This window comes from Acinonyx jubatus, chromosome D1 (genome assembly GCF_027475565.1).
Source record: "Acinonyx jubatus isolate Ajub_Pintada_27869175 chromosome D1, VMU_Ajub_asm_v1.0, whole genome shotgun sequence".
Lineage (NCBI taxonomy): Eukaryota > Metazoa > Chordata > Mammalia > Carnivora > Felidae > Acinonyx > Acinonyx jubatus.
This window is the reverse complement of record NC_069390.1, coordinates 107215221-107240462: the sequence shown is the minus strand read 5'-3', so window position 1 is coordinate 107240462 and position 25242 is coordinate 107215221. Positions and strand designations below refer to the sequence as shown.

At 39.9% G+C, this 25242-nt stretch overlaps 1 protein-coding gene across 2 annotated transcripts in view; it reads right to left on the bottom strand.

Annotated features, from left to right (window-relative positions):
• The window catches only part of CWF19L2 (CWF19 like cell cycle control factor 2), a 149130-nt gene that overhangs the window by 36661 nt on the left and 87227 nt on the right, over positions 1–25242 (bottom strand). For both annotated transcript variants that reach the window (XM_015082097.3, XM_027036406.2), the window contains exons 11-12: positions 19805–19918; positions 18065–18202 (exon numbers count right to left, since the gene is read on the bottom strand). In XM_015082097.3, the coding sequence (XP_014937583.2) occupies positions 18065–18202; positions 19805–19918 (252 nt within the window). The remainder of the gene's footprint in view (positions 1–18064; positions 18203–19804; positions 19919–25242) is intronic.

Sequence of the window (25242 nt, the reverse complement as noted above, 5' to 3'; positions counted from 1 at the left end):
CAATAACATGGAATGATATGGGAAAGACAGGCATTAACTACAGGGATGTTCAACAAAAAAAGTCGAGTTACAGTTGTGATGGCAATGTGAGGCCCTAACAGAGGGGATGACACAATCACAGAGATAAAAAAGGCTTCCCTGAAAGAATGAGAAAGGTGAGACACGTACGAACAGGAAGTCAACTAGACAGAACAAAAACTGCACGTGTAAAGAGTCCATGTCAAGAGAAAGCACAGCACCCAGGAGGAACCGAAGCAAAGTCAGCATGGCTGACACAGAGGAGGCAAAGCCAAACAGAGCAAGATTTGAGACCAGACAGGAAACCTAAGAGACCACACCAGTCAAGGTCTTGTTAGGTCCTGTTAAAGAATCTGACAGCAACCAAATACCATAGGAAACATTTTCACATAGAGGCCAAAGGGTCAGAGACACATTTGGGAAAAAGAAAAACCAATTACTCTGGTTTCAATGAGGGAGAATTAAAAAAGAAATGAAGGAAGATAAAAAGAAATGCCAGCAAACCGGTTACAAGCCCATTTTCACAGATCTAGCAGACTGAAGGGAAGCAGACTGACTGGACTGAGGGGAGAGCAGGACTGGCAACAGATCTGATGTGGAAAGGGAGGGAAGGAAAGGGATCGCTGAGGACTCCCAGCTCTCTGACCCACTATAGCTAGTAATACTACATACTGACAAAGGAAAAAACAAAAATGAACTGAGTCCAGGAAAGGGATATGTGATCATAAGAAAACCACAGAGTATCTCTGAACATAGGTTTACCATAAGGAGTTAACAATACCAATGCTGCCAGATAATTCTAAACATCAACGTATGCAAAGAGCCTAACATGGAGCAGATCCTCACAAAATAGTAGTTTTTGTTATTCTCTCCCACACTGTCCCAGAGCAGCGTTCTCAACGGGGGCAACGTTCTCACTGGGAGACATTTGACAATATCTGGAGACGTTTTTAGTTGTTCAAAACACAGGGTGGATGTGGATGCTACTGGCATCTACTGAGTAGAGGACAGGAAGGCTGTGAAATATCCCATAATAGACGAAGAGCCCTCCCACAACAGTTAGCCAACCCAAAACGTCAACAGGGCCAAGGCTGAGAAACCCTGGTCCAGAGGGATTATGATCACATTACTGTAGCCTGGGAAGTTCTTCTGGATTCATAATGGTAACCACTGTCCACATGAATTGGAAGTTAAATGGAATTATTACTTACATTCTGTTTAATCAAGCAAATAGTTTCCAAATTCAAGCCTGCCAATGGAAGATGTTAGTGAATTCACAGCCTAAATACTAAGTGTATGAAAATGTTAAATGTTTTCTAACCATGAACACTAATTTGCTTCACCATTTTGGTGTTTTAGTAGGAGAAAAAAAAAAAAAAAAAGCCTGAACTAAAAAAGACAAAAAAGATGCCATCTTATAAAAAATCAGACACTCAGAAAGACTCCATGAAAACTGAAAAGACTCCATGAAAACTGAAAGCTTTTTTTAGCATCATTATGTAGAAACAATGGTTTGCAACAAATCTGTCTAATTAGTATTGCATTATGACACAGAGATTATCAACAAGAAAAACACACTGTGCCTAATTCTTAGACTTGAAAAAGCCTTTCAAGTTTTATGACAAACCTGTAATCAAAATTTTGATCAAAATCCAAGTTTTGAAATGATCCTTCAAATTCCAAGCCCTCAGTTTCATTGGAAAAAAGATTAATTAGCTAATGAAATAAAATTTCATACAATTTTAGACCTTATTCTTCTTTAGGAAGAAAAAAAGGATAAAGTACTGAACCAGCATACCCAGTGGCCAACAATTTCAACATAATAGGTCAAAATCTGGCAGGAATGCCTATAGTTCTCATAGAATCTCACCATGGTCAGGAACTGGGACACCTGCTACTGAAAGACAAATCAACAACAACAACAAAACACAAACAGTAAGAATTAGTGAGAATGTAGGGAGACTGGTGCCCTTGCGCATGACTGGTGGGAACATGAAATGGAACACCTGCCATGGACATCAGTTTGGTGGCTCCTGAAAAGACACACAGGGGTGCGTGGGGGGTGCATTCGGTTGACTGTCTGACTCAGGTCATGATCTCTGGTTCATGAGATTCTCTCTCTCCCTCTCTCTGCACTTTCTCTCTCTCTCAAAATAAATTACATAATAAAGCAAAATAAATACAAAAAGCAATCAAAATAAATTAAAAAAAAAAAAAAGAAAACCAAACACAGAATTAGCATTCAGCCTAGCAATTCCACACCCAGATAAAAACACAGTAGCATTGAAAGCAGGGACTCAGAAAGATACTTGTGCACCAATGCTCACAGCAGCACTACTCACAATAGCCAAAAGGTGGAAACAACCCAGATACACATCAACAGGTGCACAGATTGCTTCTATTTTTAAGTAGTATATACATATAATGGAATTCTGACTCCTGCTACAACATTGTGCTGAGTGAAGTAAGCCAGACACAAAAGGACAAATGGTATATGATTCCACTTATACGGGGTACCTAGAATAGGCCCATTCATAGAGACAAAAGTAGAAGAGAGGTTTCCAGGGTTGATGGAGACACAGGGATGGGAAAGGGAGTTACTGTTTCATGGGTACAGGGATTCCGCTTGAGATGACAGAAGACATTCTGGAAACAGAGGGTAGAGATGGGTGTACAACATTGTGAATGTACTTAAGGTCAATGAAATTGTACACTTGAAAATGGTTAAATTTAATGCATATCTTAGTATTAAAAAAAGAAATGGGACTTGAACTAAAGAAAGCTAGATAAATTACTTTTCTGGTGTTCTCACCCCTAAGATGCTCAGAAAACGAAACAAAACACAACTATTTTGTTAGCAGCTTGGACTGAATTCAAACCTACATCTTCTGGAAAAATGAACAAAGTACATCAGACTTTACTCAGTTACATACCAAAGCAAAATATCACTTCTATCATCTTTTGATGCCCAAATTCCAAACTTTCCGTAGAGGACGTCACAGGACAATATGCATAATTTCACATGCATGGATTAGCTTTTTCCCAGGCTAATTTCGCCCAGGTGAGAGAATGTCTACGAGGACAGGAGTGGCTGTCCTGAGCACCCACACAGCCGGGGGTCCTGTCAGGAGGTGGCAGTCTTGATTCTCCTCACCTTCTGATCGCTCCATTAACAAAGCTGAGCCCCCCAACCTCTCAAGACTTACCCTTACTAATACAGTTTGCTGGAAATTTTTTTAAAAAGGATTCCAAGTTCTACCATCTCTTATGGAAATATGTACTTCACATTTTCAAGACTACTCCATCAAAAAATTATCAAGCCTTGAGTGTCACAAATTCAGAAAAAAATGAACTTATCAACAGAAATGCAGGCATCTTTTATTAGACCATAAAATCATCTTGTTTTCTTACCATATTAAGGTAAAACCCTAATTACTTTTTGAGTCTTTCTCTCCGATCTTATTCTTCTCATGTACCTTCCATCTTCTCTCCCCTCCAGTCCATTTTTAATGCACCGTGAGTACAAAAAGGATAAAATTACTGCCCACGGTGCTAACAAAATTAATGAGCAAAGATGTACAGAGATCTCATGAAGATGCGCCTTAAGTTTATGTTGCCAAGGAAACACTGACGTCTTAGATTTTAAATGGAAAAGTTTATATTTAAAGAAAGTTGGAGTCGATAGGATGTATTTTAAGAAAGAGCAAAGCACACACCACTTATTCACAGACACCAATACATGACACATGGAAACTGTACAAAGACAACTAAACTTAAGCAACAACCAACAACTACCCGTTAACCCGAGTCACATGAAAGGCCGTAACCTTCCAGGGAAAAGCTGCACTGTGAGTCGGGGCTGAGGCTTGCGATACCAGCTCTGCCCCTCACTGGCTGTGGGGACTCGGACACATCACTCAGCCTGGCGCTGGCCATGTGATTCTCTTAATGTCCCCGGTTCCTCTTCAGTAACAGGTGAAAGGGTGAGCAAGATTCGCAAAATCTCTCCCCAGAGTCACATATGCTTCGGTTCTAGGATTCTAGAGGAAGAAACTTCCAAAAAGGAAGTTACTAGGTACCTACGGTCTCCTACCACATCGTAATGAACGTAGTACCAGCCATACTCTAAGACACATACATATGTACGGTAAGAGACGCACATACCCCTCTTTTTCAGGATTTCTGATTGTTCCCTTTTTTTTTTTTTTATGAATTATGTAGTAAATATTCAGGAAAACTAAAAAATACAGAAATCATTAAAAAAATCATAAATGTCCTATCCAAACACAAAAATATAATCAAATTTGTATTTGGCATGAGATTCCTTTCTTAACCTGGTTATAAGAAAGAAATACTATTAGAGACTTAATGCTAAAATATAAAAGAAAGTAAACATAATCTGAATTTCAGAATTGCCAAAAAAAAAAAAAAAAAAAAAAAAGAAAGGAAAACAAAAGGATGGACAGTAAAAAATATACGATAGGGTAGGAATGAATACTGACCAGAAGCAGCATCAAAACTGCTGTCCAACCCGAAATACTTTCTGACTTCCCAATTTACGGTAGGACCCCCTGGTGTTTCTCTCAAAAGACTTTCCACTTGTCTTTCACAGTAATTTGCACATCTATAATTACTGAATTCATTTCTCCAGCCTGTAAGCTCCCTAAAGGCAAAGGCCATGTCTTCCTAATGCACCAGTGAATCCTCAAAAGAACACCTCACACAACCAGTGCGATCAATTAGTATTTGTTGACAGAATAAATGGATAAAATGGATAAACAGGATCTTGATCTAATACCAACTATGCCTGACTGGTTACCTCTCCCAGGGCCTTTTAAGATCCATTTTCAGGGTAACTACTGAGTAAGGAAAGTACCCAAATTCAAAGACATTTCCCATGGAAATAACTTATCATTTAGACTCCCAGACCAGTGACTGACAACCCATGGCCCACAAGCCAAATCAGGCCACCACGTGTGTATGTAAGTGAAGGTTTGTTGGAATACCCCCATATCACTCACTGCCACTCACTTACCGTACCACCTTCAGCCACCTCTGGTGGCTGCACCGGAAAGCTGAAAATATTTACTATCTGGTCCTGTAAGAAAAACTTTTCCAATCTCTATCCTAGACTAATGCCTTTCAACTAATAAAGGAAGAAATACAGATGAGCTTTTGTGTCTCTTGATGAAAATACTTAACATATCTAGACAATAAGGCAATCATATGACTGGCTCTAAAAATGTAATAACACCTGTGAATTCAAAGTCTTTTAAGAGTAAAAAGATTAAGCATGGTATTGATAAAAATGGTTAACACCCAAATACTTTGGGGTTTTTTTGATATTTTTTAAATATTTCTTTATTTTGAGAGAGAGTACCAGCAAGGAGAGAGGCAGAGAGAGAGAATCCCAAGCAGGCTCCGCAGTGACAGCATAGAGCCCGACATGGGACTCGATCCCACGAACTACAAAATCAAGAGTCAGATGCTTAACTGACTGAGCCACCCAGGTGCCCTCAAATACTTTTTTTTACTAAGCTTTTAGTACTACAGGTTTTTAGCAGAGCTGATTTTAAGTATTATACACACAAAATAAATTGTTACTATGCTAGGGTTAATTATCAGACACAATTAACAAAAAACGGTGTTGGGTGGGTGGGGGAGGGAAATGGGTGATGAGCATTGAGGAGGACACTTGTCGGGATGAGCACTGGGTGTTATATGTAAGTGATGAATCACTGGATTCTACTCCTGAAGCCAAGATTACACTGTACGTTATCTAACATAAGAATAAAAAAAATTTTTTTAAGTAATTTCAAAAAAGAAAAAAAAAATCACAGTGCCAAATCAGCATTTTTTTTTTTTACATTTATTTATTTTTGAGAGACAGAGCACAAGTGTGGGAGGGGAAGAGAGAGAAGGAGACACAGAATTGGAAGCAGGCTCCAGGCTCTGGGCTGTCAGCACAGAGCCCGACGCGGGGCTCGAACTCACAAACCATGAGGTCATGACCTGAGCTGAAGTTGGACACTCAACCGACTGAGCCACCCAGGCTCAGCACCCCCAAACCAGTATTTTTATAGTAACTTGTCATTCCATTAGCTCTACTGCATATAGATAGGGTCTAGCATTACCTTGTGTATTTCTTAAAAAGCGTATCCTTTTCAGGGCGCCTAGGTGGCTTTAATAGGTTAAGCATCCAACTTCGGCTAAGGACATAATCTTAGGGTTTGTAGATTCGAGCTCCATGTCAGGCTCTGGGCTGACAGCTCAGAGCCTAGAGCCTGCTTCAAATTCTGTCTCCCTCTGTCCCTGCCCCTCCCCTGTCCATGCTCTGTCTCTCACTCCTCTCTCTCTCAAAAATAAACATGAAAAAATTAAAAAAAAAGCTTATCCTTTCCTATGAAAAGCCAACCTCTTCCTTCTGCTATCATATACAAATCAATCTGGAGCCAAAAAGAAAAAAAAAAAACAAAAAAAAAACAAAAAAAAACAGGAAAAAGCTAAAAGGATTGCGGGCAGGAGGAAGATGGGTGGGATGGTATCTCCTCAGCCGCTAGAACGAAATTAACACCTCCATCAAGTAATACACAGAAGACAATCTGCTCAGAGAAAAACGCCCATGTCACAATCTTAACACCACTACAAATTCAACAATACATAACTGATTTTTTTTTTAAAACCTGGGTTTTAAGTGTATCAGTTTCACACTCAAAAATGCATCTGGCTTGTAAGTTTACTTATTGTTACCAGTTCTGGCTGTTTTCTACCAAAGACTATTTGGTAATATCTAAATCATATAATAAAAACAGTATTTATTTATGAAAAATGTAAAAAATGAACAGAAGGTAGGAAATAAACATTTATTATTGAATGCCAACTGTCTACCCTGGTAAGATTTATAACTCCACTTAATAAGGATGATTTTGTACATCTATTAAATCCTAAATTTGTCATTTTATAAAATTGGGACATTATTTTGGAAGTCAAAAATTTCCGTTGTAGCTAATGCAGACCAGGAATGGAATTTTCAAGGGAAATACAATTGATAAAATTCTTTCCCAGCTCTACTGAGATACAGTTCACACATACTGTGTAAGTTTAAGGTGTACAATGTGATGATCTGATACGTACATATTGCATAATGTTTACGACAATATGGTTAGTTAATACTGCACATCTCACATCACTACCGTTGTTATTGCTGCAGTGAGGTCGTTAAAGCACTACTGTCATGACAGCTTTCACGTGTATAAACAACACTGTTAACTATAGTCACCATGCAGGACATTAGATCTCCAGAACTTATTCATCTTATAACTGAAACGTAGTACCTTTTGTTCAACGTCTCCTCTTCTTCCCCTACCCCTCAGCCCCTGGCAATCACCACTCTACTCTGCTTCTATGAGTTTGATGTTTTTAGAGCCCACTTACACATGAGATCATACATTATGTGTCTTTCTCTGCCTGATTTATTTCACTTAGAATAATGCCTTCAAGGTCCATTCAACATCACAAATGGCAGTAATGCCTTAGGGATGTTTCATGGCTGACTAATATTCCAGTGTGTGTGTGTGTGTGTGTGTGTGTGTGTGTAGACCAGGAATGGAATTTTTAAGGCAAATACCATTGATAATTTTTTCCCAGCTTTACTGAAATACACACACACACACACACACACACACACACACACACACACACACACAAATACATACACATCACATCTTCTTTATCCATTCATCCATCAATGTACCCTTAGGTTGTTTGCACGTCTTGGCTATGGTGAATGATGCTGCCGTGAATGTGAAGGTTGCAAATGTCTTCCAGAGAGTGATTTCATCTTCTTTGGATAAATACCCAGAAGCGGAATTACTGGGTCGTAGGATAGTTCTATTTTTATTTTTTTTAGGAACCTCCACACTGTTTTCCACAGCGGCTGCGCCAGTTTGCATTCCCACCACCAGCAGTGCACAGGGGTTCCTTTTCTGCCATATCCTCACCAACATTATCTCTTCTCCTTTTAATAAAGCCATTCTGACAGGTGTATGGTGATATCTCACTGTGGTTTTGATTTGCTTTTCCCTGATGACTACTGATGTTGAGCATCTTTCTGTGTACTTCTTAGACATTTAAATGTCGTCTTTAGAAAAATTTTGTCTATTCAAGTCCTCTGTCCATTTTAAATTGAACTGTTTGTTATTTGGCTATTAAGTTGTATGAGCTCTTTATACATATTCTGGATCGTAATCCTTTATCAGAGCGATGGTTTGCAAATATTATCTCCCATTCTATAGGCTGCCTTTGTTCTGCTCTACAGAAGCTTTTTAGTTTGATGTAGTCCCACTTGCTAATTTTTTTGTTGTTGCTTGTGCTTTTGGTTTGTCTTATCAAAAAACAAAAAAACAAAAAAACATCACTGCCAAGACCTACATCATGAAGCTTTTTCCCTATGTTTTCTTCTGGGAATTTTATGGTTTAAGTCTTAACATTTAAGTCCTTAATCTATTTCAAGTTAATTTTTGTGAAAAGTGCAAAACAGATGTCCAATTTCATTCTTTTGCATGTGGATATCCAGTTTTCTTAGCACTATTTTTTGAAGAGATTATTCTTTCCCCATCAAGTTTCTTGGCTCTCTTGCCAAATAAAGTTGACCATATTATGTGAGGGTTTATTTCTAGGCTCTCAATTCTGTTCATTGGTCTGTGTTTCTTTTTATGTCAGTGCCAGATTGTTTTGACTATTATAGCTTTGTACTATAGTTTGAAATCAGGAAGTATGATGTCTCCAACTTTGTACTCTCAAAATTGCTTTGGCTACTTGGGGTCTTCTGTGACTTCATACAAATTTTAGGACTGCTTTTACAATTTTTGTGAAAAATGGTGATGGACTTTTGCTAGAGACTACACTAAACCTATGGATGGTTTTGGACAGTATGGAAAATTTAACATTAACCATTGTAATCCATGTACCTGGGGTATCTATTTATTTGTCCTCAATTTCTCCATCAGTGTCTTATAGTTTTTAGTGTACAGATCTTTTACCTCCTTGGTTAAATCTATTCCCAAGTATTTCACCGCTCTTCATGCTCCTGTAAATGAAAACTGTTTATTTCTTTTTCAGATAGTTCATTGTTAATTTATACAAATGCAACTGGTTTTTACATGCTGATTTTGTATCCTGAAATTTTACTGAACTGTTTATTAGTTTTAACAGTTTTTTGGTGGAGTCCTTAGCATTTTTTTTTTAATACATGATCACATCTTCAATGGAGAACACTTTAATTCTTCCTTTCCTATCTGAATGCCATTTCTTTCCTTTTCTGACCTACCCATTCCGGCTGGAATTGCCACTGCTATGTCAAATAGGAATGCTGAGAGTGAACCTTCTTGTCTTATCCTGATTGTAGAAGGAAAACTGCCAACTTTTCAGTGTTAAGTATGAAGTTAGCTGTGGGTTTCTCGTATATGAACTTAATTATGTTGAAGTATGTTCCTTCTATACCCGATTTCTTGAGAGTTTTTATCATAAAAGAGTGTTGAATTTTCTAATATGCTTTTTCTGATAGTTAATTATTACTGTATAGAAATGCAACTGATTTTATATATAGATTTTAGATCCTAAAACTTTATTGAATTTGTTGATTAGCTGTAACACATTTTTGGTAGAATCTTTATGGTTTTCTATATATAATATGTCATCTGCAAATAACAGAGACAGTTTTACTTGTTCCTTTTCTTTTCCTGTTTTTTTTTCAAGTTTATTTATTTTGAGGGAGAGAGAGAGGAGAGGAGGGGCAGAGAGAGGGGGAGAGAGAGAACCAGAGTCAGACTCTGTACTGTCAGTGCAGAGTCCGATGCGGGGCTTGAACTCACGAACCTTGAGATCATGACCTGAGCTGAAACCTAGAGTTGGAAGCTTAACCGTCTGGGCCACCTAGGCGCCCACTTGTTCCTTTTCTTTCTGGCCTTGGGCTTTTAAAGGGAGGTTTTTGATAAATGAATTCATCTCCTCCTTACTTTTTATTGATCTGTTCAGATTTTCTATTTCCTCACAATTCAGACATGGTAGGTTGCTTATTTCTAGGAATTTATCCATTTCATCTAGGTTGTCCAGTTTGTCGGCATGTAATTGTTCATAACAGTATCTGATTTATGATCTTTTATATTTCTGTGGCATCAGTTGAAAGGTCTCCTCTTTCATTTGTAATTTAAAAAAATTTTTTTAACATTTTATTTTATTTTTTGAGAGACAGAGAGACAGAGTGCGAGCAGGGGAGGAGCAGAAAGAGAATGAGACACAGAATCTGAAGCAGGCTCCAGGCTCTAAGCTGCCAGCACAAAGCCGAACGCAGGGCTTGAACCACAAACACGAGATCATGACCTGAGCTGAAGTCAGACACTTAACCAACTGAGCCACTCAGGTGCCTCCATTTGTAATTTTACTTATGTGAGTCCTCTCTCTTTTTTCTTGCTAAGTCTAGCTAATTGTTGGTCAATTTTATTTATCTTAAAAAAAAAAAAGTTAGTTTCCTTGCTCTTTTGTATTGTATTTCTATTCCCCAGCTCATTTATTTCTACTCTGGTCTTTGCTATCTCCTTCTTCTCCTTTTAGTTCTTGAGGTATAAGAGGTAAGTTGTTATTTCTGATCTTTACTTTTTGTAACTATAGATGGTTTAGGACTATGAACCCCCTTCTTAGCACTGCTTTGGCTGCATCCCATCAGTTTTGGTATATTCTGTTTAGACTGTCATTTGTTTCCATATTTTTTTTTGATTTCCCTTTTGATTTCCATTTGACCCATTCGTTGTTCCAGAGTGTGTTATTTCATTTTCACATATTTGTGAATTTTCTAGGTTTCCTCATTACTGATTTCTAGTTTCATGCCACTGTGGTCTCAAAAGGTACTTGCCATCATTTCTATATTTTTCAATTTCTTAAGATTAACTTTGTGATATAACAATCTATGTTCCATCCTGGACAGTGTTCCATGTGTGCTTGAGAAGAATACACACTCTGTTGTTGTTGGATGAAATGTTCCGTATATGTCTCTTAGGTCCATTTGATCTAAAGTGTCGTTCAAGTTCAATGTCTCCTTCTTGCTTTTTTTTGGCTGGATGATCTGTTCACTGATGAAAGTGAGGTACTGAATGAAGTCCTCTAGTATTACTGTAGTGCTATCTAGCACTCTTAGATCTGTTATTATTTCCCTGACATATTTAGGGGCTCTGATGTTGGGTGTTTATGTATTTACAATTATTATCTCCTTCTGATGAGTTGACTCCTTTATCATTTCATAATGACCTTATTCGTGTCCAGTTACAGTTTTTGACCTCAAGCCCATTTTGTCTGTAGAAGTAGAGCTACCCCTGCTTCTTTTAGTTCCCGTTTGCATGGACTATTCTTTCCCATGCCTTCACTTTGAACCTATCTGTGTTGTTAAAGCTGAAGTGGGTCTCTTACAGAAAGGAGATAGTTGAGTCTGGTTCTTTATCCATTCACCCACTCTCTGCCTTCTTGGTGGAACATTTAAGCCATTACACTCCCAGTAATTGTTCACAGGTGAGAGCTTGTATCATCATCTCGTGAATGGGTCTGGCTGTTTGGCAGTTCCTTTTTCTTTCCTTCCGTTCTTGCTGTCCTCCTCTGTGAATGGATGATTGGCCACGGGGGGACACACTGGTTCCCTTCATCTTTTCCACTGCAGGCTTTGGTTTATGGTTACCCTAAGGCTGACCTGACACATCTTAGAGACAGAAGTCATTTTAAACTAACAATTTCTATCTCACAGAAAACCTCTACCCTTTCATTTCCCACAACACCCACATTTCATGTTTTTGATGCCACACTTTACTTTTTATATTGTGTATCTATTGACGAATTATTGTAGCTATCACTATTTTTAATACTTTTGTCCTTCGACTTTCAGGCTAGAGTTAAGTGGTTAACACCCTTCTGTATCTGACTAGATTCTTACCTTTACTAGGGTGTTGTACATTTTCATATGTTTTCATGTCACTAATTAGCAGCCTTCCCTAGAAGGCAGGCCTAGTGGTGACAAGCTCAAGTCTTTATCTTGCCCTTTCTGAAGGACAGCTTTGCTGGGTGAAATATTCTTGGTTGGCAGTTTCTTTCTTTCAGCGTTTGTACCAAACCCTTCTCTCCTGACCTGAAAGGACTCTGCTGGGAAATCCACTGTATGACTTAAAGGGGTTCCTTGTAGGAGAGAATTTTTCTCTTATTGCTTTTAAAATTCTTTTTTTCTTCAATTTAAGTTTTAAATAGTGTCTTGGAGAAGATCACTTTGGATTGAAATTTTGGGGTGGCTTATTAGCTTTATGAACTTAAAAGTGCAAATCTCTCCCCAGCTTTGGGAGGTACTCAACCAGTATTTCTTTATGTAAGCTTTCTATCCCTTTCTCCTCTCTTCTCCTTTGGGACTCCAGGGATGCAGATTATTTGTTACGGTGTTCCTTAAGACCCATATGCCTTCTTCCTTTCCTTTTCATCCTTTTTCTTGATGCTCCTCTGATGGGATGATTTCAAACAAATTCTCTGTGAGCTGATTCTTTTTTCTGTTTGGTCTGGTCTGCGAGAGAAGCTCTTTACTGAATTTTTTACAGTTCGCTCAGTGTATTCTTCCACTACCAATGCCTGGTTTATTTTTGTGTTCTGTTTCTTTGTTGAACTCCCTATTTTGTTCTTGTATTGTTTTCCTGATATCATTACACTGCTTATCAATGTCCTCACAGCTCTCTGAGCATCTTTAAAACGATTATTTTGAATTCTTCATCAGGTAATGCCTGTTACCTTCTTTTTTGGGGGGTGACGGTAATTAGATATTTACTGTTGGAGTCATGTTTCTCTAATTATTTACAATCCCTACAACGTTGTGTAGATGTGCATTTGAAAAAGCAGTCCTCTCTTCCAGACTTTATGGACTGCAGTAAGGGAAAATATCTATCTGCACGCAGGGGCATGCTGGGGTGTGTGGTGACCTCAGGTCTAAAGACATAGGGTGCCAAGTATGAGAGCATATGGTAGCAACAAGCCTGGGGAGGGCGGTGGCTCACTGGCTCAAGTCACCGGGGTCCACGCCATCAACATCCACGTGATCCTCGGCGGAATCTCCGGGGGGCTCACAGAGGCTGCAAGGGCTGTTGCAAGAGCTACACACGAGGGCAAGCGGCAGCACTCACTGTTCTCTCCAGGGGCAAATGCTGTTGGTTTGTCTGCAGGACAGACCCCTGGGAACCATAGTCACCCGCAGTGTGGCTGCTCCTGGGGGCCCCTACTTTTCTCCCCTGTTCCTAGCTGTCTCTCTGTCTCTGCTCTCGGCCCCTGGGTGGGCGGAAACTGAAGTGGGAACTTCACGTGGTGCCACGAAACACTAGGGAAGCTGGTCACTCACCCTGCTCTTTTCCCTGCCACAGGAACTCTTCCTAGCTGGAGTGTTCCCTCTCGGTGCTGAGCAACGCCAGCGTGGGGACAGGACAGTCCAAGCAAAAGTGAAGCTGTCCTCTTTCCCATCTTGTGCAGTCATTCTCCTGTGTTTCTGTCCCACTGTGTTGCTGAAGGTTTTATGCAGACTCTAGAGCTCTCCTTGGTCACGTTAGCCACCTGATGGCTGATCTCTGTGAGGGGATGGAGGTGATGGCCATTACTCTGCCATTTGGTGACATCCCATTTGTGAATTTTTACAGTGCCTATTATAATGTTCTAGCTTAGTAAACTCAAATTTTCAAAAAGTCAAAGATTTTAGATGTTCAGGGATCATGATCATTGTCAACTCAGTGAGTACTAAAAACAACCCTATCCAATACAAATATTACTAAAAGATCTTATAATATACAAACAGAGAAAAAAAACATAAACATGGTCTACTATCTGCACCCTTAAAGCAAGATACAATGGTGGTAAAATCTGAAAAATACAAAACAAGTCATGATGACTATATCATGATTCAGTAAAACTAAGTCTCCATCCAAACATGATAGAAAAAAAACCACACGAACACCCTGCCATGTTCACTGTTAAATTTATAACTGTAAACCTCAGATGGACCTTCAGTACTGCTTGGCAATCCTGCTTTACTTCACACAGCTTCTCTCAAAAACCATTTCGCTCTTTCTTCTCGACCCTCTGATGTCCCCTTCTTCACCATGACTCCCAGCTGAAAACCTTAGTGTTCACTAAACTAAGGGGAACAGTAAGAGGGGGGGCCCCGTTCCTTCTTCTACCATATTTACAAGCCCATCTGCCTCTGCACATGGACAGAGGCCTTCCCTTTGAGTCTCCAGAAGCCCCCACAATGCCAAACCTAACGGTCACCTCCCTGGCTTCAAAGATCTGACTCAACCTCTCAGAAGCAACTGACAGTTATTCACAGGCTCCTTCCTATCTTCTCCCGCTTCTCAACCACCACGGCCTGTCTTCCTTGTGCCTCAGTGGCTGCCCCTTCTCAGCATCAGTTGTGGAACCCTCCTCGTCCCCTTCCACACAGTGCTCCAGAGCTCAGTCTTCAGAGCCACTTTAATAATTCCCTGGGTCCCATGGCTCTATATACATTTCAATGTTCAGAGCACCCAAGCGTCTGTGAGAGCCAACACAGACCCAGAGCTCCATGGCAATGAGCCCACGGCACCATGTGAATGTCTCATGGGCATTTCGTATAGCACGTATGTGTGAGAGTATTCCCCATCTCCTACCTCCAGCGATATGTGACCCCTGCAGGGTTTTCTATTTCAGTAAATAGCATCAGCACTGCCCCAAGGCCTAACACTTCTCACCAGTTTACACTCTAATCCCAGGCTCTATCTGAGTTAATGCGAGACCCTCCTAAAGTGATCTCCCTATTTCCACTCCTGCCTCCCTACATCACCTTCTTGAAAGAGCTGCCAGAAAAATCCTTTCAAAAATAAAACAGCAGTTTCCAGCCTGGCATTTAAAGAGCTGAGAAGCTGCCACTCTGCCCCAAAAACAAGTATAAAGCTGAAGAAGCTGAAAAATCAACACCTCTCCTTAGCCTCTCAGGAAAGCGACTCTACCCCAAAGTCAGGGAGCCAGTCAGGGGGGTACAGGGAATCACAATCTATCTGTGTGCACAGAGCAGGAGCTCCGTGGGAACCACCGCCAGGCCAGGAAAACCTAAGCTTTAGCTGACAAATTGCTGGAGGCTCAGTGTGGACAAAATGGACAAGTCTGAGAGTTAACAACTCCAGGGGGACCCAGTCATGGATAAAGTCCCCACAGTTGTGTGAGTTTTACCTCCAGGTGCTCTCTTGCTTCCAGCAGCAGGCAGGGAGAGGAGCACCACTGTGAAATACACCAGAACATTCTGTTCATCTTAAGCCCAGCTCTCAGGAGGAACAATGTTACCAGAGCTGTACCTGCTGGGGCTTTATCATGGCCTAACCCACCTGAAGTAAAGGGAGCACCTGACTCCAGCCCCCCCAGCCATCCCTTCCCAACTAAGCAGGAAAAACAAACTGACAAGTACGGGTGAGGCTCACAGTCCAGGAGCATAGGCTCACCAAGAACAGACAGGTAATGTAAGCTGAGAGGTGGAAACTCTAAGAGTCAGAAAGAAATCCTAGAGCCTAAAAAACACTACAACGGAAATGAAGAAATGATGGGTTTATAAGCAGACCAGACACAGTGGAGGAAAGAACCTCGGAGCTGGAAGATGACAAGAGAAACTTCCACAAATGAAAAAAACAGAACAGAACACACAAGAATTGTGGGGCAACTACAAAACATAAGCCAAATCATGACACTGTCCTACTACGAAGTTTCACAATGGCGTCCCATCACTTAACAACGAAAGCGTGCGCTCCCACACCACAGCCTGTAAGATCTGCTGTGTCCCCCGCCTCTTCTGCTCCCCTGTCCCACCTCCCTGTGCCCCTGGTCAGGTCACACATGCTCCAAGCTCGCCTCTGCTGTGGACCCTTTGCATGTGCTGTTTCTTCTGCACGAATAGCCTCCCCCAGATATTCATGTGGACCCCACCCCCCGACTTTGTTCACAGGCTGCAGAAACACCACCTCCAGGGAGAGGCCTGCCCTCAACTCTCTACTGAAAACACCAGCCTATCACCTCCGATTATGCTTTATTTCCTACAAAAATATTTCCTATTTTGTGTAATATTACTTATGTTATATAGTATTTTATACCATCTATTTGTTCATTTTCTGTCTCATCCACTAGAAATATAAGCCTCTGGAGGGGAGGAACTCATCGGATCCCTACTCACAGCACCAGCATAGGGACTACTGTGCACCCCTCAGCTGTTCAATGAACAAGTGAACAAATGACTATTAGAATTTTTAACAAGGTTTTTTTTTTAATCTTGTGTATACACCCGAACGTACTACGCTCAGATTACTAAAACTGTATTTAATTCAGAGTTCCACATAAAGTGGCATGCCCCATTTCTGAGAAGAAAACTTTCATAAAAATGAAATTCCAGACCCTAGGGGATTGATTTCTAGTCTTTCCCTCCAGATGAAGAGAAATGAAATGATCCTATGGGCTAAATTTACAATTCTTAGTGATGGGAAGAATGACCATTTCTATTTAAACCCAAGTTTGTGTCACTCCTCCCAACACACATATACATACACAGATACCTCTAGTTATCTTTATTCTAGTTTCCATTAAGTTCTTCACCAGGCAGGAGAGTCTTCCTCCCGTACCTCAGATACCTGGTCCAAACGCCCACCACCAAAAAGTAACCAATGGTATCACAAAGGCATGGCCAAAGTATTTCAAATATTTCAACTTTGTGGGCTATAAGGTCTCTGTCACAACGATTCAACTCATTCAACTCGATTCAACTCACTCAACTCGGCTGTTATGGAGTGAAAACAATCTTCGGCAATATGTAAACAAATGCAGACAGCTGTTTTCCAGGAAAACTGCTTCTGCAAAGAGACAGCAAGCTGATGCTCCAGGGGAGTCAAACCCTGTTAGACAGCTGAGCTTAAATATCTCTTGTATCAAAAATGTTAGTGGGCAAGTTTGGAAGGGACTGCAACAAAGAATGCTATCTGCAACAAATATTAATCCTACTAACCATAATGATGTATTAATATACATTTTCATTTAAATATGAAATATAAACACAAGTGTTCAGGGGCACCTAGGTGGCTCAGTCGGTTAAGCATCCGACCTCAACTCAGGTCATGATCTCACAGCTCGTGAGTTCAAGCCCTGTGTCAGGCTCTGTGCTGACAGCTTGGAGCCTGGAGCCTGCTTCGGATTCGGTGTCTCCCCCGCTCTTTCTCTCTCTCTCTCTCTCCTACCCCACCCCTGCTTGCACTCTGTTCTCTCTCTGTCAAAAATAAACATTAAAAAAATGTTTTCAAATACAAGTTTTCATATAAACAGACTTAAGATTATTCTAAGATGCCTCCTCTATAATCCGTAATACCTTACTTCAAATATATTCCTTGTGGTAAACATTATGAAGAACTGGAGGAACATTAAGACAAAACATACTGGTCACCTAACTAGCAGCATGTTGCTAACATTAAACTCTGGCCCAAGACTTTCCCTTAACTGGTAGATCAAATACACAATTAATGTTTTCATGGCATACATAAAAAAACTAAACCAGAGCTTATATTTAAAAACGAAATGGGGTGCCTGGGTGGCTAAGGCTCAGTTGGTTAAGCAATCTACTCTTGATTTCCAAGAGTTCAAGCCCCACATCGTGCTCTGCACTGGCAGCATGGAGCCTGCTTGGGATTCTCTCTCTCTTCCTCTCTCTGCCCCTCTGCTCGTGCACGTACCCTCTCTCTTTTTCTCTCTCTCTCAAAATAAACTTCAAAGAAATAAATAAAGATAAAAAATAAAAACAAAATCAATCTCAAATATATACTTCCCAATCAATTCCAAAATGCATGTTCCTAACGTCTTACAAAGGGTTTGACTTATTCAAATAAATCAAGATCAGAAAGAACAGACCTCTGTGAAAAATACATCATTGCTAGATGGGAGTAACCAGCTTCTCAAAACTGAAAGATATCCTAGGAATATATCTTACCTTAGATGCCATTCTCATAAAAAGTTTGTTCTGATTTTCTGCTGTTCCCATCTTTTCGTTCTTGACTAAATCACTTAGGCTGAGATTATCATCATCGTGAAAGTATCTAACCCTTTCTTTTTCTTCGTGAGTTGAAGCCTATGAGAAAATGAACATTATTTAGTGAAAACATGGGTCTGGGTCTCTGAAGTATTTTTAATTACCTATAAATCTCATATTAAATGTACAACATGCCACGACGTATCACAAGCTTTCCTTCCAGCTTATCCCTTTTCTATGTGTTTCCGGTTTGGAAGAATTTCCATTCAAATACCACTTCCTCTTTCTGCCCCATTACTCTCTTCTTCCCCAGGGATGGCATTATCTGACTTCCGGGTTTGGGGGAAAAGGCAGAATTGCTTTACCCTTCTTCCCTCCCATCTGCTCTTGTCCTTGGAGTAACTCCTGACTGCTGTGGAGGGAAGCGCACAGCCATCCGGAGATAAAGTGAGCACACTGAAAACAGAGGGCAAGTATGAGCAAACTCATTTCACACAGCTCTGCCAGGGACAAGGCTGATACTCTGATTCTCATCTAAGTCAGTCCTGGGTCTTTCTATCAGTGGGTTCCATACCTACCTGTAGCAAAGAAAAGTGTCATGTATTTTCTCCTAAGTCACATCTCCCATATGTCCCTTATCATCACACTCTCTTAGCCAAACAAAACCCGCTCTTCAACCTCTTTGAGACCTCTGGAAGCACATTCCCAGTACTTTTCCCAACATTCCTATTCCTGAAATCACTAGCTTAAATCTCACATTGCGTGGCTTCAATCACTCCTTGGTTCCAGACCCTTAATTTCTGGCCCTCCTATCCTGTCATTACACTCAAAAGGCAAACCTCGGTCCCACATGAATGTGTCTGCCCTCTTTACCCTGTACCTGAAAGTGCTCGGCCGCAGGCAACTCAAACAGAGCCCTTGATGCCATTGGATAACGCATCTATGGCTCCCTAGCCAGTTCCGTCATTCCACAGAATTCAAACCTTTACTATTCTCCTGCCCCATCTCAGCTCCAAACCCTTAATTCTTCCCATTTCATTAGAGGAGGCATCTATCCCGCTCTATCTGCTGAACCAACTACTCTCTCCAGCAGCACAGGCACTCAATAGACAAATAGTAAACATATGACAGAAAAAATTATGAACAAACAAATCTTCTGTGGACCCAATTACCGTTTGTATGATCTTCCAAATTTAAAACAAAAAATCTAACTTGGGAAAACTGAATACACTCTTTTTACCATCTCTAGAGCCTCAGGGTAGTGCTAAAAACTAATTGGTAGAGCTGGAAGATGGAAAAGAAAATAAGGCTTATAACGGATCACAGGAACCACATAATTAAGACATTATTGTATATCGACACCCCATCACCAGGGCTCAAATTAGCTAATGCAAAATTTTCCCTAAGAGCTACGGTAAATATGTAAAAGGAAGTTAGAAACAATGGCAAAAACAACGTACACAAAATTAAAATTGCTTTAAGCACTCCATGTTTGCATTTGAAACCCATAGTTGAATTAGATTCCATTTTGTAAAATGCAAACGGATATACCTGAGAATAAAAGTAATACTATAACTTACTACCTTCTAATGCTTGTAGTATAAACCTACACTTTAGAAAATATTCTGAAGTAGTCTGATGCAAACAAAGCCAGGGAGGGGAAAGGAATTCCGAATTAAAAATGACATATGGTAAACACACCATCTGCCTCTTCCTTCTTCCTCCTGTAGATTCCAGAGGTTTTCCTGCTGTGCTCACAGGCCACACTCCTCCAGACCGATCTGTTCTGACCAGGACCACTTCTTGGTCTTCATTCTATGGAAAGATGTAGAGAGAACTTTTGAAATTCTTGTGAAGAGTACTGAATATTTATATTTCATAATAAAAAACAGCATAAAAATTACAGTTTATCTTAAGTTGCCTGGAATTTCATTACCCACCGTAATGTAAAATGATCACGATCTTTTCAGAGAAAAGGGGGGAAAAATATCCAAAGTCCATTTTATTTTATTTTTTTTGAAAAGCAATCACAGAGGGAAAATTCAAATAACGTTTCCATCTAGACAATATTAAAGATGACCAAGTACCAATATTCACACATTTAGGCAATAGATATCATGTTTAATGTGTGTTTCTTCAATTTAAAGATGCTACTAAAACTTGTTTCTAAGACATAAAGCAACTAAAGGACACAACAAACTGCTACATTAGCTGCTATAATGATGCTCCAGACAACTTCTATTCTTTCCATTAACAGCCCTCAAATGCTTTTCAGTTCCCTGACTCTTCAGAATTTATATCCCACATACTTTCAATCCATAATCTTTTTCCTACAAACTACTGGCCAAATACTTGCCTGGTACAGTACAGATTAAGATTAAACTTTATTCTATAATGAAAATAGAATGTTACTGGAAAGGTTCTAACAAAGAATCACATAAAAAATATTAGATAACTGCTTTCTTAAAGATCAATTTGAAACAAGACCAACCAAATTATTCACATTTCAATTTTTTGCTCAACTCAGAACAAATTATTAAAAATCAATTTCAACTCCATTTAGAGACTTAGTTCCCTTTTTAAGATGGAAGAAAAAAATACAATACTGATCTTACATTCACATACAATACTAATTAAAGTTATCACTTTTCTTCTTCAAATAATTAGCATTAGTTAAGAATGTGTCATATTTTAAATATTTTTATTTATTTTTGAGAGAGAGTAAGAGAGAGAGAGAGAGAGAGAGGGAGAGAAAGTGAGCACCTGCGCACACACAAGTTGCGGAGGGCAGAGAGAGGGGATAGAGGATCCCAAGTGGGCTCTGCATTAACAGCAGAGAGCCCCACGGGGGGCTCAAACTCACAAACCATCAGATCATGACCTGAGCCAAAGTCGGATGCTCAACTGACAAAGCCACCCAGGCGCCCTAATGATGTGTCATATTTAAAGGGTATCTCTACCTTAAAAAAAAAAATTAAAAAAAAAAAAGGGAGGGGCACATGGGTGGCTCAGTTGGTGAAGTGTCTGACTTTGGCTCAGGTCATGATCTCACGGTTCGTGGGTTCGAGCCTCACATTGGGCTCTGTGCTGACAGCTCAGAGCCTGGAGCCTGCTTCAGGGGCTTTCTCTGCCCCTCCCCTGCTCATTCTCTGTTTCTGTGTCTCAAAAATAAATAAATGTTAGGGGCGCCTGGGTGGCTCAGTCGGTTGAGCGTCCGACTTCGGCTCAGGTCACGATCTCACGGTCTGTGAGTTCGAGCCCCGTGTCGGGCTCTGTGCTGACAGCTCAGAGCCTGGAGCCTGCTTCAGACTCTGTGTCTCCCTCTCTCTCTTCCCCTCCCCTGCTCATGCTCTGTCTCTCTCTGTCTCAAAAATAAATAAACACACACACACAAAATAAATAAATGTTAAAAAAAAATTTTTTTTTAAATACAGGGTATCTCTATTCATTCTCTTACTGGATAACAGAAATGGGAAACACATCTTTTATCTAAGTTTATCATGTCACTAAAGTGATCTCCCTAAGGACTTCCAAATTACTATATCTAATAAATACTTATCAATTATCACCCTCGTTTATTTGAAAGTATTTGATTCTGTTCATTATATTCTCAGCCTGAAACCCTTCTTATTCTAGTTTTATACATACTCTACTCTTTCCTGGTTCTGCCTCACCTCTCTGACCCATTCATTCAGTCATTAAATATTCTGAAAAGTGCCTGCCTTATGTAGTTACTAAAAGAAATACAGTACCTGCCTACAAGAAGTTTACAGGCTACTGCAAGAATTATCCTGTACATGAATTAATGAGAATCAAAAGAGTCAATTTCACTTTCTCCTCCACTTTGAGCTACATTTCAAGCATTGATGACTCCAAGGCTCCTTGGTTTCCATCCTTCCACCCAGAAACCTAACTACCACTTGTGCTGACAAAAAATTCATTATGCTAAACACAAAAATAACTATGTCATTGTTTGCTGAAAAATTGCAGAGACCCCATATTAGCTAGGAGAGATCAGTACCACTCAAAGTTGGCCCACAGACCAGTGACAGTGTGAGAATTGTCAGCCACGATATATCTGTTATCAGCCTGTGAGGAGTTAAGTACAAAACCTGGGTGCTTATAAATTTTTCCAGCAATCTTAAAGAGTAATTTTATGTTGGCTCAATCTAACTTAAAATTTGGACGTATATTTTATAATATCTTTATTTCATTTTTCTATAATTTTTATTGTATTTTATAAAACTATTAGTTCATAATGGGCTGGAAAATTTTTTAAAAAAAATCTGATCCTACAGCACAGAGAAACACTGTCCTAGACAGTGGATAAAGGCCAAGCACCTTAACACAACACATAAGGCCCTTCAAATTCAAATACTATGGGCTTCCTGAAATACACTTCTTCTCTAGTTCCTCATAATTTTTATAAATTTACCATCCAGTTGATAACTGTAGGCATAAATTTGGGCATACTTGTATTGCCAGACCATAATCTTTTCAGTCACTATCTGTCTATTTATTTACAATTATCGGTCTTCGCCACTTTTCCAGGCCAAAGACCAAGCTACACACTACCTGTTGTCTACAGTACCTGGTACAGTGGCAGAAACAATGTGTACTTACTAAATGCCTCGGACAGATGAATTCTACCCCCATAGCTAACCCACTGCCCCATCTACGGTCTTCTTCTCCACGCTTTTCTACTCTCTGTTCCTCGGGCATGCCAGGGGACACCAGGTTTTCCCACTTTGGGTTCCCACAACAGAAATACAAGCAATTCCACATTGGCTACTACAATAATACAGAACATGGCGCTTATTTAAGAATCACACCAGTGCCAACAAACTAAGGCCTGTGGGCCAAATCCAGCAAGCTGCTTGTTTTTGTTTGGCCCACCAACTAAGGATGGTTTTTACACTATTAAATTGTTGAGGGAAAATCAAAAGAATATATTTCATGACAAATAAAAATTACATACAATTCTCATTTTAGTTCCCATAATGTTTTACTGGAACAGAGCCGTGTTCACCCATTTATATACTTTCATTCCACAACTTCTGTAGCTGCTTTCATTCCACGACGGCTTAAGAGCTATGTAATTGAGTTGCTGTGACAGAGACTGGATAGACCATAAGGCCTAAAACATTTACTATCCGGTCTGTAGAGAAAAAGACTGCTAACCTTTGATCTCTATTGTTCTTCAAGGGATAAAACTAATTCAAAATCATTTAATGATTACTTTACCTGAGAACAGCAAGATAAAAACTTGCAACTGCTTGATAATATCACAGACAGAAAGAAAGGGACCCGGTACGCTTTCATTTTGTTAACATACGCTGGAGGTCCATTTCTGGCCAGAAGGGCCACAAGGAAAACCAGATATAACCCGCCACAGTTAAGAAGCTAGACAATAAGGAAAAATACATGAAACAACCAGGCCAGAAGAAAGAGCCAAGAACTAAAACTGGGATCTTAGGAGCAGGGTAAGGTCTGAAAAGGGCTCGAGGCACCGTCATTCTTTCACATCAGCCTTTGAGCACTATTTGCATGTTGTAACACGCTGATTAAAAAGAAAAGAAAAGGAAAAAGCATTCAGGGCCTTGCTTCAAAGCTGGTATTTAAAAATTCTAAATGTTTGCTTAAAATCCTTTTGTGGCATCTTGTAAATAAAGGAAAACTTTCACTACATCAGATTTTCCCACCAGTTGGTATTCGGCAAGTTTGTCATCACTGAAGGCCCTACAACACCTGTTCCCATTTTCTATCTTTTAACGTTTCAATAAATAAGCAGTAATTACAGTTCATGGTATCTTCATGCTTTCTAAACAATCCCTATTCTATCTCTAATTATGTCTATAGAGAGCAGGTTACTCAGTACATACAAGCTCCCAACCACAGCAATGGGAGGACTGAACATCAAGCCATTTTACATTCACCGACATGCGTATCCTGGTTCAAGGCTATTTTTCAATTGGTACAGAGTTATTCACATGACTGCACAGGCTCAAGGGAAGCACCTTTTGCTAAGCGCATAATGGTACCAGACAGACTCCAAGCAGCCTCAGTTTTGTCCACCTTTCAGTAATTCTCAATTCTTTCTCAATTCTGAATACTCTTTGTGTGTTCTACTTTTCCCCCTTGATCAGCCTTCCTAAAGGCTTATCTATTAATTTCTTTCTTGGTTTTTTGATAACCTCTACTTACTTTTGGTTTGCTATTTCAGTAATTTCATTTGATACGTTTTAATACCTTTGATACGTTTTCTCTTATCTTTTCTGCCATGAGTTCCTGGCCTGGGCCCACCAGGAGAGCATGCCGGCGTGGATCCCAGGGTCAGGAGCCCACGCGCCAATCCTGCCTCATTAGAGAACCTTCCAAGTATACTTAATTACCTCACTTTCCTCATTTGTAAAATAAAATAACAAGGTATTTACAGGATCAAACATGCAAAGTATTTAAAACAATGCCTAGGAGAATTTACCCAAGGGATACAAGAGTGCTGATGCATAGGGGCCCATGTACCCCAATGTTTACATCAGCATTTTCAACAATAGCCAAATTATGGAAAGAGCCTAAATGTCCATCAACTGATGAATGGATAAAGAAGATGTGGTTTATATATATAATGGAATACTACTTGGCAATGAGAAAGAATGAAATCTGGCCATTTGCAGCAACGTGGATGGAACTGGAGGGTATTGTGCTAAGCGAAATAAGGCAGAGAAAGACAGATACCATATGTTTTCACGCACATGTGGATCTTGAGAAACTTAACAGACCATGGGGGAGGGGAAGGGGGAAAAAAAGTTACAGAGAGTAAAGGAGGCAAACCATAAGAGACTCTTAAGGACTCAGAACAACCTGAGGGTTGATGGGGGGTGGGGAGAGGGAAAATGGGTGATGGGCATCGAGGAGGGCGCTTGTTGGGATGAGCACTGGGTGTTGTATGGAAACCAATTTGACAATGAATTATATTTAAAACATGAAAATAAAAAAATAAAACAACGCCTAGGAATAAAGTGAGTGATCAATAAATATTAGCTATACTCTTTAGCTCACTTTCATTTATCCAGTCCTTTCTTTATGACTGGGGCCTTCCTAGGATTTACCCCTTCTCATCTCTAAAATTCCTAGGACAT